Below are 18713 nucleotides of genomic sequence, written 5' to 3'. Positions count from 1 at the left end.
CATGTTCTGTGTTGTGTGAGGACTTTTGAACCCCATGATGTAACAGATGCCAAAGTCTTGAGAAACAGTATTGATATGTTCATTTCATTCTAAATAATGCGTTATACAATGTGAATTTCACAACCAAATATAAGAAAATACATTTTTTTAATCATTGTTTCATTTTTCCTACTTAAAATGTCTGACCTTTTGACCTTCTCCTGTTGACACTTTCTCGGATTTCCCTGGACTTGAGTGATGTTCACAGACGTTTCGTACCTCTATTTCAACTTTGTGATTTTCTCCCGCTCTGTTTTGGGATGAAACTTCCTTCTGTCTGAGATCATTCTGTTTAAACACACAGATAATCATATTACAATGCTCTTCTCAATGAATTTCAATTGTAAGTGAGGCAAAGTCTCAAATCAACTGAATGTTAAATAAGATACACGTACAATAATAACACACATCATTACACAGTTTTTTAGTCAAACATCTGGAAAATACTGTAACTGAAGGAAGACTGCAATAGTATTGCATCCCTTCAAATTTGACCCAGATAGGGAAGTTAATTACATAAGAATGGAGCTGTACCAAAACTCAAACATGGCAACTCATCCATATAAAATCCATCATACACCACACTGAGCTATGATAGGTAGCCAGCACCCTCAGGTGCACCAGGTCCAAGTGAGATTTGAAATGGACAAGCTCTAAAACCTACATCTGGCCACTCATCCATAAAAATATAATTCAGATACAGTATATAAAGCAAGACTGCTAGTAAACAGCCCTAGATGCATCATCTATGCAAAGTTGGTGTAATCTAGGCTTTCAATAGACCTATTCCAAAAACATTTATCTCTGACAGGAAGTACAGATAAGCTCAACTTCATCAAGATGAGCTAAAGAAGGAGAACTGTAAATGAGACACATTTACCAATTCCATGCATTTTCCTAAACAGAATGCTTTGTAATTATATTGTAGTTATGCAGTATAAATGATAGGATCCAGAGAAGAGTGAAAGGTTTTCACAACTTGTGTTTAACCGTACATACCTTTTTTCTTAAAGAAGCTTGCATGAATGAATGAGTAAATGAGTTCTTCATTGAGCCAACATATAAAGTGATATATTTAAAGACTGTATTTAGACACTTTTTATATGCTTGCTGCTGATTAATGAATGAGTGTCTTGTCTTGATGTTTGTATACACTGCTTTAAGTTGACAGTTACCAAGATGAATGATATCATTAAAAGATTTTTTTGTCACATTACAAACTCAATTAAAAGGGATTAAATCATATCTAAACATGAAAAAAAAAACACTATACAGTAAAACTCCTTTAATTAGTACAAACATGTATAAAACGAATTTATGGATATATAACAATGAAGTTTTTTGGAATCCTCAGCAAAATTCTGAAAAATTCTTTGTAAAATTTTACGGATATAAAGAACTTGGATATAGCAAATTTACAGATATAATGAAATGATTATGTGTCCCCAACTGGTTAAACTTTATGAAATTTACATCTTTTATAACGAATTTCAAAAGATCTCAACTTTAAAATATTGATCTGGTATTTTTTGTAAGTATTATATTTGAATTTAAATTCATCCAAAAACTTTTGGACACCAAACTATAGTATTTTTAAAATACATCCGAAAATACATTTGACAGTCAGAAGAAAAGTCTATATTGGGAATTTCTATAAATAATTTAACGAAGTTGTTATAGGTATATAACGAATTACGGATATAGCAAAGTAAATTTGCAGGTCCCCAGGACTTCGCTACAACCAAGTTTTACTGCACCCTCAAAGTATTTATACTTGTATAACCTTGAGCTCAGGAGCATTTAAATGAAACAGAAATTCATATTTGTATGAAATTCATATACTTGTAGAATAAGACTAAGTACATATGTACTTCTCTTATGACTAAAAATAAACCAATCTGATACAAGAAAGTTAATCTGCCTTAATTTAATGACACTTGACCCATATTGACATGTACCCTAAAAAATTAAAATACCTGAACTTTTCCCTTTCTGACCAAAATAATGAACACATTTACTGACCCTTACAAATAACCTTATAATGTCTTATATAGGTACATTGTACATTTAAATGAGGCAGTGTTTGGAAAATCATTTAATTTTTTTTGTTGAAGCTATGAATGCCAGCACACAGATTTTGTTTTTGACAGCCTACCAATTCCTTTGTTAGGATGTCTTCTCTCTTTAGAGCCTGTTGAAGATCATCTTTTGCAGCTTCAAGTTCCGATTGTAAATTTTCTATCCTTCGACTGATAACTTGTTCATTTTCATCAAACGTCCATGAATCAAGTAAATCTGAAATTTTCATTTTTCTAAAATTAAATCGATTGATGATTAATATGGCCTTGTTTAATTACAGAACATTAACTCTAACGGGACCTCAAAACATGAGCTATAACAGAGAATGAAATGACTAATATAGAAAAACATTGTCATAATGAACTTCATCTTATAATGAATTCATGCTTATAGCGAAGTGATTTTCATTCCCTGTAGTTTTAAAAGATACTATGAACTTTATGGATACCATAAATTATGTTAATAACAAATCAAATCGTTCATCCCTGGCAATTCGCTATAAGCGTGTTTGACTGTACCATTTTTGTCCTGCAGTTCATTTTTCAGTTTTTCTATTTGGAATTGGAGACTGATGGTGTCTGCGTTGGAGTGCAAACCTCGTAGTTCTACAATCAATCTCTCCTTCTCTTTTCCACTTGCAACTAAGGCCTAAAAGAAGAAAAACAAATAAGTGCATTAAAATTGATTAAAGAAAAAACTTTCTTTAGAGCATTAAATTTGTAAAGATTTTAAATTATCAAAAATGACGACAAATTTAGAATTTTTTTTTTTTATAGAAATCCTGTATTTACTGCAATTTCAAAGTCTATTTAGTTAAGTACAGCTTAACTACTGAATTCATAGTCACCTCAATAACTTTATCTTTCTCCTTAAGTGTCTCTCTCAAATCATCCAGAGTGTCTTGACTCCGTTTTTCAGACCAGCCACATCTATTTTCCACTGACTGTAAGATACAAGTAAGTGATATCAAGTCTTACATATTGATGTTTAAAAGATATTAAATTTAAATTGGATTTTTTTTTAAACTTCAGTGTCTCAGTGATCCCTACTGATACTTTCAGTGGAGGTTAGACAGAGTTATTTCTCTTTGCTAACTCTCTCTGGCTATATCAGAGTTATCTCCTCCTGACAGAGTACCTGTAGCTCCCTCTGGACTTGAGCCAGCTCAGTTTTGAGATTGTGAATTTCCTTGTCTAGCTTGTTCATTTCAGTGTCGTGTTTCTCTGCTTGTTTCAGTAGAGCCTCATCCTTGTCACGTAATTTCCTCAACAAACTGTTCATTGTGTCTGCATTTTCTGCTCCCTGAAGTATTTGACAGAAAATTCAGAAATTCATCAAGTAATACGCCTTTCTGCTCATTTCCTTGAACAAAAAAACAAAATTTTAGATCACCCTCAATACAAGCATACCTGTAGTTCTCCTTCTGAAATTTTCATTCCTTTCTTCAATCTTTCTATCTCATTTTCTTTCTCCTTAAGCTCTTGTTTGTGTTCTTCCAAAGCATCCTACAAAAAAAAAAACATCTCTTGTGCACTCAAACTAATTTGTGTGTGAAATTTCCAGAAATTCAGATGAAATACACATAATTTTAAAAAAAAAAAAATTTCTTTTATAATAATAATAAAATACATTTTGTTGAGGTTGACAGAAATGATATCATTTTTACCTGAAGAGATTTCTGGGAGACCTTCAACGAGTTTGTCAGCTGTTTCAGAGTTTTATCCTTCTCATCTCCCTCTTTCTCAAGACACTGAAAAATACATCATTTCAATTTTTACCGTTTCCTTCAATTTAGTAACCCAAATATATTGTGCAGTTTATTCTCTGCATAATACAGGTTTCTTACAAAAAAAAGATTTGCAATCTTCATATTCTTTCTTTTAAATAATATTCAACCAAAATTTTCATTCATCATACAAGACTCAGAAACTAAGATATTTAAAAGTAAAAGTATCTTATCAAAGTATCAAATACTTTTATTTTCTCCAAAGAAATCAAGAAATACAAAAAAGGCTAGAATTTTTATTTTGCCAATTTTAAAAATTAAGCAATATATCAGGTGTTAACTTAGTTTCACCCCCTCCCCCCTTCCCCTTACTGCTGTTACCTCAATGGTCTGTTCTGCTGTAAGCAACATCTGATTGGCTCGCTCCATCTCATGTTCTTTGTCACGGACCTCTCTTCTCAGTTGTCGGATTTCTGCATCCTTGTCATCCGCTAGTTTCATTCTCTCATTCAAAGCTTCCTGACATTGAAAAAAATTTTTTCACAATAACATATTTTCTTTTCTTTTCAATAAGACATATCAATTTAGTTTTATAGTCTGTCCCATCCAAGTGCTTCCAACTCATTTTTTTACTATAGTAAATGAATTTTCACATGAGAGAAAATATTTTTAACACATTGAAGTTTTATCATTTTTAGTCAGACTGGATACATACATCATGAAACTAACCAGCATGAGAAGATTTCTCAGTCCAAAAATTTACAATGCTAATTTCAGCCTTCTGTACTCAAGCATGTGAGGAAGTAGTTCATTATTTTAAAAGATCATCTGAGTGTGACCCTAATTTTGTTTCCAAACATGTGCTACTTCTTAATGTTACTGATGACAAGATATGCAAAATTATGAATAATGATAGATCCCTTTTCAAAGTGGTGGCTATATTTAATGTTTAATTCCCACAGACTCTAAATCTGCTGCAATATCAACACTAGTTCGAACTGGAGAGATCATTACAAATCAGAGTGTTTGGTTAAAAGAGAAAAAAAAAAGACTTCGTTCCGAGAACCTAGTTCATTGACACAAGATATTTATGCATTTTGTTAGAAATATTACGCAAAAAGTGATGATGATGGTACTGTGGGACAGACTATAGAGAATGCATTGTAAAACACAATACAGATATTACCTCGACAGCCTTTTCCTTCTCTTGAAGTCTGTTCTGTAACTCTCTGATCCATTTGTCCTTAATGGAGCTGTCCTCCTTAAATCAGAACATATATGTATCTAAATTACTAATGCAGAATAAAAATAGACATCATCATCGGTGATGTATCCTTAATAAAAAATCAATGTTTATTTTATAATAGATTCTACAGTTTGCAAAAAAAAAAAAAAATCCTCAAACATTTAAATCAATACTCTTTACAATGAATGAATACAGTTAAATAATGGAAGTCATTATTGCGACATTCATCCTGAAAATTTTTTTTTGGATACACCTCCTAACGTGAATTTCAAGTAATACATTAAAATAAGACCTTTGATCCACCTCCTAACCTGTGGTTAGAGATTCATTTCATACAACATATAATTATATAAAGATCTTGGATCCGCTCCTTACCTGTGGGGTGGGTCTGAAGATCTCCATACACTGCTGCATCTGTCTCTCTTTATCCTTCAGATTGTCTGATAGCTGTTGTATAATCTTATCCTTGGTATGAAGCTGGGCCTCCAAGTCATCTATCTTGAACTAAGAGGGTGATAATAAACATATGATTCTGTTTGTTAAGAATAGCATTTTCAGACAATCACTTATTCACCCAAATAAATATACATGACTAAAGATGGCTGTAATCTTTACACAAAATTTCAGTTGTGAAAGATTATATGCTCACCCACACAAAATCGGAGAGAAATATGTACATGTATAATTATGGAAACCAGTATATCAGTCTAATGCACAGTGTAGAATTACATTTGATAGTTTTTCAGACTATTTACAACTCTGGACAGGTATTAAGATCAACAAACACATGGTGATTTACTATAAACATAATCATTACACATTGTTCAATGAGGTGACTGAACATTCTAATATCAGTATAACAAAAGATCAACCTTTATGATGAATTTGACAAGAAAAAATGCTGATGACTGAAAACTCTATGACCTCAGTAAAATATATATAGTTACATTTCTTTGTAAAGCAAAAATCAATATACATGTTATTATTACCACATTAGAACAAATCATATTTCAGTATCATTTACAAGACAATATGTACCTCTACATGTCACGCCCACCTGCCCACACAACTCTGTTACACGTAACTTCCACATACCCATTAATTTAACTTCCACTCACCAACACATCTGTAAAGTAACGTGTGCCTCCCATCCACAAACACACCTATCAATGTTACATGTAACTCTTGCCCACCCACACCCTTTTCATGTAACATGTAACTAACACCCAGTCACACATCTGTAAATGTTACATGTGACTCCAACCTACCCACACACCTCTAAAAGTTATATACAACTTCCACTCATATGCCTGTAAATGTTACATGTAACTTCCACCCACCCATCCACACCTGAAAAAGTTACATGCAAATCCCAACCACACTCCTGCAAATTTTATATACAACTCCCACCAACCAATTCACACCTGTAAATGTTACATGTAATTCCCAACCATACAGTTGTAAATGTTACACGGAACTCCTAACCACGAATCTCTAAATGTTACATGTAACTCCCAACCACACACCTGTTAATATTACATGAAACTCCCACCTACACACCTGTAAATGTTCCATGTAACTCCCACCTACACATCTGTAAATATAACATGTAACTCCCATCTCCACACCTATAAAAGTTACATGTAACTCTCAGCCACACACCTGTAAATGATACATGTAACTCCCAACCACACACTTGTAAATGTTACATGTTACTCCAACCTACACACCTGTAAATGTTACATATGACTCCCACCTACACACCTGTAAATGTTACATGTAACTCCCAGCCACACACCTTTAAATGTTACAAGTAACTCCTAACCACAAACTTGTAAATGTTACATGTAACTCCGACCTACGCACCTGTAAATGTTACATGTGACTCCCACCTACACACCTGTAAATGTTACATGTGACTCCCACCTACACACCTTTAAATGTTACATGTAACTTCCAGCCACACACCTTTAAATGTTACATGTAACACCTAACCACACACTTGAAATGTTACATGTTCTCCCACCTACTCACCTGTAAATGTTGAGATCTGTAATCCTCTGAGGCAATTTCCTTCTCTTTCCTCAGTTGACACTGGAGGTCCTACAAATATACATGAATGCCGTTAGATCACATATCTAAAACATTACAGATTCTATTGGACAGGAAGAAAAAATATCTTCTTTTAAAATATTTTTTCTAGTCTATGCATTGCATGGTGAAAACAACAGATTATAACAAACTTCATCTTAAGCCTTTTTTTTTTTTAGAATCTTCCTCCACTCTCTTCATAAAGCTGAGATGGTCAGACATTTTTTATCCATTATGTGATGAAGCTTTTCTAAAACCCTGCATGACTTCCAGTAAATAAATATTCCATGGCATTGTCTAGTTTATATCAAATATCAAAAAAAAAAACCATTGTACTAGTTAACAAGATGCCCATGGGCCACAATGCTCATCTGAGTCACTTTGGACATACTTTTCTTTATCAGCAGATTTTCCCCCCTATATATTCTTATGACTATTGTGGCCCTACCTTACCCTCTGGGTGCAATATTTGAACAAATTTGAATCTGAGGATGTTTCCATATAAATATGACTAATCATTCCTTTGCTGTTCTTATGAAGGTTTTTAAAGATTTTTTTTTTCTATAGAATTCCTCTGTAAAATTTAATAACCTATTATGGCCCCACCCTACCCCCAGGGGTCATGATTTGAACAGACTTGAATCTACACTACTTAAGGATGCTTCCACATCAATCCATATCAATCATGCCTTTGCTGTTCTTGAGATTTTTTAAAAGATTTTTTCCTATATATTCCTATGTAAAATCTTGATCACCCATTAATGCCCTATCCTGTCAGTGGATGTACCTGCCAGAAGGGCATGTGCTGAAAAAAAAGTTTTGGCAAAGACTTTCAAAATCATTAACCTGGTCATTTGTTGGCTGAAAATGCAGTTTCTATAACCTTACTTGTACAATGAAACATACTAAAATTATTGTCCATATGTACACCTCTGATCAGTGTAAGCCAATAGAAGAACTTGAAAAGAAATCTGCTTCAAAAACTTTAACCTGGAATGCTCAAGCCGAGGGTATGACATAAGCTCCCATAACTTCGTTGAGGTGAGCTAAATATATACCAGTTCATGCATCTTGTTTGTAGCAAGCGCCCTTAAAATGTTGACTGAATAATTTAAAAAATTAAACATTAATAACATTAATTTTCACTAAAGTACTATTTGAAATTATGTAGTTGAGTTAGTAAACAACAGAGTTAAGAAAATATTGACTTTGGCTTTATTAAAGGGACAAAACGTCATGTAGTACACTGTAAATAGTATCACTGTTAATTAATCAACAGAGTAGAATAAAACCAAACTTAAAATTTTTATATACAAATCTGTGATTCCCTCCTATTTCAAACCTAAAAGCCATAACTGGCGAATGTCATAGAAATAAAGTAGACTCAGGGTCTACGTAATTCTATTTGCTTTAAATATCCAAATAAGCCAAAATAAACTTCAAATTATTTACCAACTAAGATTTTATTTTTGATTGAAAACACTCATAGAAAATTTCTTGTGCCCTAAACAAAAGATGCCAAAAAGGATTTTTTTTTCCCCAAATAACTTATTAAAATTCAGATTATTTGTTTACCAAATAAGATTTAAATTTTTGATTGAAAACACAACAGAAATTTAAGATGCCTAACAGAACTTTTTTCAGATCTTCTTTTAAAAATTATAATAATTTATTTACCAAGTAAGATTTAATTTTCGATTAGAAATGCACAAACTAAACAATTCTTGTGTCCCAAAAAAGATGCCATATGTCTGGTGACTTATTAAAATTCAAATTATTTGTTGGTCATTTTCAATTGAAAACACAGAAAATTTCTTGTGCCCTAAAATATGCCAAATGGAACAATTATTCATATAACTTATTAAATTCACATTATTTTTCTTAACAACACACACAACAAAACAAGGGGATCTTATGCCATATCATCACAACTAACATTTATTTTCTGGTTTAGTGTTTTAAAGGGAATCCTCAGCTTGCTAAAATGAAATTCTGTAATTATGACTTTTTTCTTTCAAAGATCCCATTGCAGACAAGAATGAAATTCAAGCGAATTTAGGATACCATACTGCGTTACCTCCCTCAGAAGACAGTAACTGTATACTGGGTTATTTTCACCCCTTTACATTTGCAAACAATTTTGTCCAATTTTAAATTAAATTCGCCCAGACACAGTTGTGTTGAAGAGTTAATGCTTACTTGAATGCACCCCATTTAAAATTTGCCCATTTGCGATAAGGGTGAAGATAAGTGCAAATGAATGAAGGAGAAAATTTCCCTGTATACAGTATTTTCCCTTAATCCTAATTTCCTACCTGCACAGCATCTTCACTCTGCCGTAGTGCTGTCTCTGCCTTGTTCAATAGCTCTTTGAATCCCTCCAATTCTCCCTCCTTCTTACCCAGAGTTTTCAGCAGATTCTGCGAAGAAAAATCAGCACAATCAATGGTCAGATTTTCTAAAGCCAGTCTCTCTTCAATCAACTCCTTAGTCCATATTTCCTCTAAATTAGAGTCGCTAAATAAGTCAGTTATCTGGACTAGATTTGTGTCCAAAATCCCAATGAGATCCATAGTCCATTTTGGTTCACTAAAACCTCCTGGAAATTTTTCCTCAAGTTCACTCAAATTTGCTGGAAATTTTTCTTCAATGCCTGAATCTTCTTCTAACAACTCTGAAGCCCATCTTGGTTCTGAATGTTTGCTACTTCTATGACAACCTTCTCCTACAGGCTTACTTTGCACTGGAGCAGAAATTTCTGAGTTTTTAGTCCATTTTTGTTCTATACCAGAGTCCCACAAACTTTCATCACTGGACTCCCATGAAAAGTCCCCCCATTTAAAATCCATGGTTAATTAATTCTGGTAATACATCATATAAAATGTCATCCTCTCTGGTGTTCAGTCAAAAAAAAAATTCTCCAATCCTCAGAACTACACAAATTCTAAAATCAGACTTTAGAAGCTAAAAGCCCTTGACAATGAACTTGCATGCTTGTTTTGCTATTTATTGCAGTTTTTACATTTTCGTCTAGCCATTATCTCAAAGAATCAAATAATTGCCAACAGGAACTTATATTTCTTCCACCCTAAAAAATGGTCCCCAAGATTAAATAACAATAAATAAAATAAGACACAAAAAAGGACAGCCTGGATAAAAATCCAACTTTAAATAACAATTACACTGACAAAGATTAAGTCAATCTGTTTTTAACAATTTGACACTAGCTAATACACATAGCCCTTTGGATAGTTTATTTAAAAGGGCATTTTCCCAAGAAGTATCTGCAGACGGCAGTTTAGCCTAACCCTGGATCAAAAAGACCTTGTCAATGAATTCCCCTCCGGCCCTAGAGAGCTCTTTCACAAAATAAAGTTTATTTTAAGAATGAACACCTTATATCAATAAAGACGACTTAATTACACCTTTTGGGTCAATAAAGTTAATTTGCCTGAAAGGTCAATACACAGGATAATAAGAGGATCAGGCAGTGCTGCCTTCCAAAAGGGAAAAAGATAATAAAATACAACCTACAAGACTAATAAATTTGGAAAAATAATAATAAAACAGCATAAAAAGAATTAGCTGGATTAAGAGGCTTGAAATACTTTAATACAACATAAATGTCACCCCAAATTTATTTGCTATAAAAAATTTTATGTCTTACTAGTCCCTGGTACTGCATCAAAATTTTCAAATATATTCAATTTCTTATGGGTACTTAAGAGATTTACCATCAAATCCCCCCTCAAATACCAAAAATTGTTGATGTCTACTTCTACCAAGTATTTTATCAAAGGCTTCAAATCTAACATTCATCATTTCTTTGCACTTTTAAGAAATTTCCAGTTTTAGTTTTTCTGCAAACGAACTTTTGAAGTTCATGTAAAAAATAACTTGAACAAAAAGCATGAAAAAAAATAAAATCACCTCAATTCAGCCAAACCTTAACATTTAAAATCCAGTGGTTAATTAATTTAAAGAATTTTATCCCACTGAGAAAATTTATGCACTACTTTGTTCATATTTTCGTCATGTTTGATGCTGTATTGGCGGTGTGTCTTTCAGCATATTGCCCCAAGGTTCAAACAAGTTAATGCAAATTCAACAATAAATCACAGAAAATAAGCCTGCAAGTCAAAATTAATCCCCCTTCCTCATCAAGCTCAGATTCAAAGGCATACTTAAAGAGACCAAATGATGTCTTGTCGCTTAGGTGTTTACCAAGTATTACTTCCAACTGAGCAATACACATCAATTAAATCTGATATCTATTGAAGACTATATCGCATGTCTTCAAAAGCATCCTATTGTGACCCTACAAGTCTATTATCATTTGCTGAAAAAACCTAAGAGCTTCTTTTATTTAACGTTCAACTGCCCGTACACTTCACATTGAACATCCTATACCCTATCATGCGTATATCTGACGCGTGCCACAGGGGCGTGTAAAAATCATACAAACTGGACAATTAACTCTGTAGAATTTCTGCAGAATTTAAAATCTTCCCAAACCTTTAAAGTATCATTTGATTAACATCAAATAGTTTGTTAAAATCCATTTATTTGAGCTGGATAGATAGTGCATCTGTTAAATGACTGCAGATAGATCCCTCCCAAGAAGAGATGGCACTCCAGACCTTTGAAAGGTGGATGCAATACCATAGATCAACATAAATGATATATTCACTGTATAATGAACAGTCTACTGTCTGTCATAAACAAACAAAAAATAAAACATTATTCCATCATTCCAAAGACAATTTAAAATTCAGTACTGGCCACCTAAAACATCACCTGTTCTCAAATTTGGATTAATTATTTTCCATATAACTTCTCTCTCAAATGTCTCAAAGAATTCAATACACAATATTTTAACATCTATAGTAAAATAAAGATAAACTCCACATAAGAAAAACTTATGCTGCAAATATCTGAATCAATTTAATTTTTTCATATTCTTATAATATCTTCAATCAATATTACTGTGAATTTCTCTATTCCAAGAACATGCTCCCATGGTGACCATGCTAATAATACAGTAGAACTCTGTATGATATCTAACTTAGTTTTGCCCGAGATTACAATGTCTCCTGCAATTGCAAAAAGAACCATCATACATCAATATTTATGCTATGATTAATTCTAGCTCTTATAGTCAATCCCAAGTACATGTCATATCAGACTTGTACCCAAGATGTTTAGAGCTTACGAAACATAGAGGAAAAAAATGGCTACCTCTACTTCCAGCTCTCGTTCCTTTAGATGTAGTTTCATGCTGGACAAACTGTCTTCTAAAAACGTAAGGTCTTCATGCTGTTTGTCTAGCTCCTAATTAGTAACAAAACACACAAAAACAAAAAAGTCAAAAATACATCAATTAACAAACACAATCAAACAACTAGTTAGTCATGCTCATTCATTGTGTCTTACATAATCTTCTATGGTAATTTATACAGATAAATTTGTCTCATATGCATTTGCTCATGTGAAATTTAGAGTTTTGATGATTTTTATTTTGTGCTCTTTTCACATGAAGTTCATGAAAAATTTCAAGTGAATTCATATGAGGCAGATATCTGTGTATCCAAAAATTCCAATAATCAATGAAGCATTATTAACAGTTTGTGAAGTAGGAAAGTTATTTATTGTAATCCCACAGACACCCCCACGCCCACCACCACAGGATTGTGGAAAAAATACATATTAGATTAAATGTCAACAAAAAATATGTGCATGGGACTTTTCAGCTGAATATGAAATCACTGCATTTTGTTAAGTGGAAAGGGGTTCAACAGCCTGTTCAAAAAACATTTTTAAAAATTTAATTTTTCTCATTCACTTGCACAGAGAATATACCAGTACTTAAATGTATCAATAATGAATTTTCAATATTTTTTCTACATGCAAGAGATCAAAGCATTCGTCTATTTTTACAAATTAACACACAAAAGAGGAGGTGCCCTTTCATCAATATATATGAAAATACAAAATAGGCAAAAGAAGGACAAAAATCCCCCATGATCTCCATGATAGAGTAATCCACAGCTTTTCAATATTTTCTTTCTATTGAGGAAAAAGTTAAACTCGCAAGACAACAAAGACATTTTAATTGCATTTTATACCCCAGTGAAGTTGATTTTAAACAAAGGTCAGTCTAAGGCGGATTACTGTTATTCAGAGCTATTCTTTTTTTCATGTTATAACTATTAATCTCCAGTAAAAACAATTCCACCAGTACCACTCGAGGCCTCTTATACACTCTTTTCCCCGCTAAGTACAACCATACTGATTTTTTGGGGTAATACAAGAGGTGATTAAACTCAAATGATTTTATCAGCATAGTTGATTAAATATAATAATTTTATAGCATCTTCTCCCTTTTATTCCTCCCCTTCTGCAATATTGTTCTTAAAATCATTTACATCGAAAGTTGGGCGATCAAGTCTATTTTTGATAAGAAGACACTAGACATGCATACAGATTTTTCTTGCATGTTATGCTATACATTACACAGTCATGCAATAACTCTAAATGTACACTTAATTACATGTAGATTACTCTGCCTATCAAACACTTAATATCTTCTTCTTTGTTTGAAAGCCCAGACCCCCCCCCCCTTCCAAAAAAAAATCAATTGAAATTAGGGATGGCAATCGAATACAGAATTGCCAATCGGTTAACCGCAAGACGTTCCGACCGATTAATAGGTTAATCGTATCAAAAATTCTCGACATATTTCTTCATTGTAAGCTCTATTAAAAAAATGTTACGTATAGTAAATAAATATTACCGGCATGTTTATAATTTATCAGATGTTTACATTATTTTATTATACATTATCTTAATTTTAATAAGCCAAAAAAAAGGAGAGAAAGAAACCCATAGGATATGCCTGAAGTATATCAGATACGTTAAAAAATATCAGAAGAGATGTCGTGCAAATTCATTCTACATTGTCACCATTATCAAAACCATGATAGCTTAATTTACATTGTTTGTTTAATAATACAATTTGATAGGTAACGGCAAAGGACAGAAGAGGTAAGGTACACATTATAAACAGTTTGCAGTACTCAACGATCATTTAATTTAAATCATTAAAGAAACACGGGTAACGACATGGTGTTTACAAAACAATTAACATCTCAAAAACTGACTAATTACCCCCGTGGTGTCCATCTGTACAGCCTAAATTATCTCCGAATCAGCTTAAATAGATAGGTAAAAAATTAACATATTTTTGATGTATCTTTTTTAAATGATTTTTTTATGAAATTGTGTTCAGATTTACACATATATTACCGGGTATTTTTTTTCCGACTAACCGATTACAGATTTTCTAACCGATTACCATCGTTCCGACCGAGTAACCGGTTAACCGATTACAAATTGCCATCCCTAATTGAAATATATTTCAGAAACAATATTAATGCAAAAGACATTCTCTCACAAATTAGAAAACTTTCAGATCAAATCACTGCAAATCAAATTAACATAGCACAGCAGCACACAACATCAGGAGACCTACCTTTTGTTTTTGGACAGACAAGGTGTGCAATTCATCCTGACATCGTCTAAGTTCCTCTTCCTTTCTCTCTAGTTTATCCTTCAAATCATCGACCTGTAGATGATAGAAATATCAACTCATCAAATAATTATCTCAGTAAATTTGTAACATCTTAAAAAAAAAGTTTCATAATAATTGTGCCTATTTTCTATTGTCAGATATGAAGACACTTGCTTATGACTTCATTAAAGATTTATGATGAAAACTTTATTATAATAATATTATAAATAATATACCTTAAACATGCTAGAGAGTTCTCTCTATTTTTCAATACATAACATCAGAAACCATTAACAATATATAGATCTCTTTGCAATATCAGACCCCAAATAAACCCAAGATCCTAGTACATATGTATCAGCTTTGTACCTCAAAATTGCCAGAAGTGATTAGAAACTGATAATAATACAGACACTTTATTGGAAAAACATTTTTTTTCTTTTTTTAATCAGTTATGAAATATTGAACATAATATGATCTGTATTAATAACCAAGTTTTAATTCCTGTGCCTCTTCTAGTGTTAAATATAATACATTTACATGATGTGAAAAATGAAAATAATGAGATATACCTAGTCAGAAAAACTCATTGTGATAAAATAATTGTAACAGTGAAATTAACAAACATATTTTTTCCTCTCAGGCATTTAATTGATCATTATCTGAGAAGCAACCTAAGGGGAATAACTCTTAATTACCACTTCACAAAACTGTGCTAAGCACTTCAACAAATCTGAAATTTGTGCAATTCAAATCATTCTCACATGAAATGTACTGGTACCTGAATTTCCAAATACGTTAAATTAAAAAGAAAGCCCTTTAAAAAGGGAAAGTATCACAGTATTATTAATGTAAACATACAAAACGATCTCCGCAGTTTTGAAAGGATCCCAACTTTTATATTTCATGTATATTTTCAGCATTTCATTCCATATTTTAAATTTCAAAATGAGGTACATGTAGTAAAGAGAAAGAGAAAAAAAAACACAGTAAGATCTTTTTCCTCCTCATTATACAATTCATGCACTTTTTTTTTTTTTGGATTTGAACATATTTTATTATGTTCTTAAGGAATAACTGTCTAATTTTTTGGTTTCATGATGTGATCAAGCGATTGGCTTGCGTGATAATTTGCATAAACGCCAAAGGCATTTATGCATAAAATTATCACGCAAGCCAATCGATTGATCATCGTCATGAAACCAAAAAATCTGACAGTTATTCCTTATATTTACATGCTCTTGATTCTGCCACATGCTACAAGCTGCGTGCTACAAGCCCCGCTTCTGTTTGTCCCGCCCCGCACATGATTTTTTTTCACCACGCCTTTCGATGAACCAGTAGATTTATGTAGAAATAAAGTATTTTTACTATTTGAAATTTTATCTCGGACAAAGACATTGGAAATGTAAATATTGAAACATAAATGGATGGGCAGCAGGCATAGCCTATATAAACCTCTCATGCACTGAGGAATCATCATTTGTGAGGGACTAATGCTCATGGATTTTGTGTGTAACCCATGGCTTACCAAATTATCCTCAAATTTACATCCCCATGAATGAAATCTTAGTCAATGTATCAGTTCACTGAATCTCCTGTATAAAAAAATCACCCACAAAATAACATCCTCACGAATAGGTAAAATTTTGGTTGTCCATGAACATTGACCCCCTACACCCCCACAAATTTAAATGATTCAATTGTTGACCTCTGACCTCTTTATTTCTCTTCCTAAGGTCCTGGTGTAGACCTTTTACAGTGGAGTTCCACACTGGTTGTAAGTCTTCATGCTTTTTTAATTTGTTGTCTGCCTCTTTTAACTTCCTCAAAGCATCCTACAAATAAAAACACAAAATTTTAAATCATTCTTAGCTATTACACTACATTGAAGTCATTTCAGGAATAGTTAAATACTTCAATCTCAAATTCTGGGAAAAATTATATATAATTAAGTCTTCTGACCTTAGCATGGACAGCGAAAATCAACACTTACTTTCTTTTCTTCTTCGTTTGCTTTCAACAGATCTTCAAGTTTCTGCAAGGTAATTAAAATTTAGTTTATGAGAGAAAGTGACCTAATTCACATACAACATGTGGTACTGTATCTCAGAATTCCTTCTGTCTAAAGAATTCACAACCCTCTTTTTTATAATTAAAATAAAATTCATATGTTCTAAAATAAAAATCCAGTGTTTCTTGAGTTAGAAACTGTTGGTGTAACTCACCCCTGCTTTCCCAAAATAATTAACCAATATATATTAAACAACAGAAAAACAGCTAATTTCATGAATTTACAGTTGTGCCCCCAAAATAATAATGTCTGAAGACCTTTTCTTTTGTCAAAGAATTTCTGTTTAGCCCCCCCCCCCCCCCAAAAAAAGCTCTAAGTGCTTCTTATGGACACCAATAACCCATACTTACTCCAATCATCTCATTCTTTTTCTCTGCATCCTCCTTCAGATCTTCCACTTTAGTTTTCAAGGTATCTAATTCAGATCTTTGATCATCCACTTCATCCTAACAATGAACACAAATTTGGAGTTTAGAAACAAATAGTTCATCTCGAACACAGATTTGGGTTTTAGAAACTCTTCTTCCAGAATAATATTGTGAATTCAATAACTAAAAAATTCTAAAATAAAATAAAGTGATACATGTATTTAATCATACACACTACAAATTAAAAGCGATCACCAAATACAGTCTTGGTATAGTCTTAGGAAACTAAATCAAAAGCATTAAATGAATTTTTTTTTTATCATTTTGGGCATTGAGAAAATACTACATACATGGTTGCTCACCTCAACAAATATTGCATATAGGTAAGGCAAAGTCTCATACCCAATGAATCTTTGATTTTGTTAAGATGCATTACTTTTTTCTCATTAAAAGGTATGGATTGGCTAGGGGTCTAGATAATACTGTTTACCTGTGAGACCTAAGTAACTATGTAATCCACAATTGTTGAGTCTAGGATAAATTACCAGATATTGTATATAAGACAAATTGCATCTCATCTTTAATCTGAATCAAGCAATACACATAGGGGCTAAATGTTACTTGAAAATGAATCTGGTTCCCAAACTTTAACCTGATAAAGTAAAGCCAATATCAAGAGTATAGTGATTCTCCTTTGTTGAGATGAGCTCAAAATGTCAAACATATTGAAAAAAGCAAAAATCTACTCAAGCCACAAACGGCATTACCTGTCTAGCTAATAATTTTCTAAAGTGTGACTACTTCTTCATGAAGTTTAATGATAAATTACCAACTCTACCTTAAAATGTTTGTTAATGAAAACAAAAGGAGTGATGTGAAAAAAAGAAAGGAGATACAAAAATAGGACAATAAACCATAGACCACAATCAACATCAACCAAGAAGTAAATATAAGTTTATGTTCCTACTCATGCAGCCAACATAAAAGTGACTATAATTTTTTAGCTGTGATATTAAAAGGACTGTTGAAAAAAAAAAAATAAAACTAATAAAGCATGGATATTGCTAAATAAAAACAATGTTGTATACATGCTTTGGTCAGTTTTTTTTTCTTATTTTACTTCACCCTGGGATCTTTAGAACAAAGTTTAATATCCTATTCTCAAAATAAAATTCCTTGTATTCTGAAAGATATCCTTCCCTATTTTTCATGTACAGTAATAAATAATCTGCTATGCAAGTATTTATACAATACCATTTTTTAAGAAAATATTTAATCAAATACATAACTTTTTTCATTGTCAATTCATATAAGGACAAATTGAACAAAAAAAGTTTTAAACATTGTAAATTACAAGTAAATAATCTGAATTAATGACATTAAGTCTTTGCCAAGATTAACCTGAAAATAATAATTACGTATCAATATACAATAGAATTTTTTAATAAATATACAATAAACATAAATACATGTAAGGTGCCAGTAAGTGGTCATTTCTACTGCAATGTTAGATAGGATTG

At 32.3% G+C, this 18713-nt stretch overlaps 1 protein-coding gene across 2 annotated transcripts in view; it reads right to left on the bottom strand.

Moving 5' to 3' along the window:
* The window catches only part of LOC133192004 (trichohyalin-like), a 52285-nt gene that overhangs the window by 23789 nt on the left and 9783 nt on the right, over positions 1-18713 (bottom strand). For both annotated transcript variants that reach the window (XM_061327823.1, XM_061327824.1), the window contains exons 11-27: positions 17176-17271; positions 16748-16789; positions 16470-16589; positions 14713-14805; positions 12420-12512; positions 9497-9601; positions 7125-7193; positions 5466-5594; positions 5031-5105; positions 4226-4363; positions 3785-3868; positions 3528-3623; positions 3256-3420; positions 2966-3061; positions 2637-2766; positions 2195-2334; positions 187-327 (exon numbers count right to left, since the gene is read on the bottom strand). In XM_061327823.1, the coding sequence (XP_061183807.1) occupies positions 187-327; positions 2195-2334; positions 2637-2766; positions 2966-3061; positions 3256-3420; positions 3528-3623; positions 3785-3868; positions 4226-4363; positions 5031-5105; positions 5466-5594; positions 7125-7193; positions 9497-9601; positions 12420-12512; positions 14713-14805; positions 16470-16589; positions 16748-16789; positions 17176-17271 (1812 nt within the window). The remainder of the gene's footprint in view (positions 1-186; positions 328-2194; positions 2335-2636; positions 2767-2965; positions 3062-3255; positions 3421-3527; positions 3624-3784; positions 3869-4225; positions 4364-5030; positions 5106-5465; positions 5595-7124; positions 7194-9496; positions 9602-12419; positions 12513-14712; positions 14806-16469; positions 16590-16747; positions 16790-17175; positions 17272-18713) is intronic.

The sequence above is a fragment of the Saccostrea echinata genome, unplaced genomic scaffold (assembly GCF_033153115.1).
Source record: "Saccostrea echinata isolate AGI-Se365-2 ecotype Australia unplaced genomic scaffold, CSIRO_AGI_Sech_v1 ptg000025l, whole genome shotgun sequence".
In the NCBI taxonomy this organism is placed as follows: domain Eukaryota; kingdom Metazoa; phylum Mollusca; class Bivalvia; order Ostreida; family Ostreidae; genus Saccostrea; species Saccostrea echinata.
Note: the sequence above shows the minus strand (reverse complement) of the source record. Positions and strands in the feature narration are given on the sequence as shown.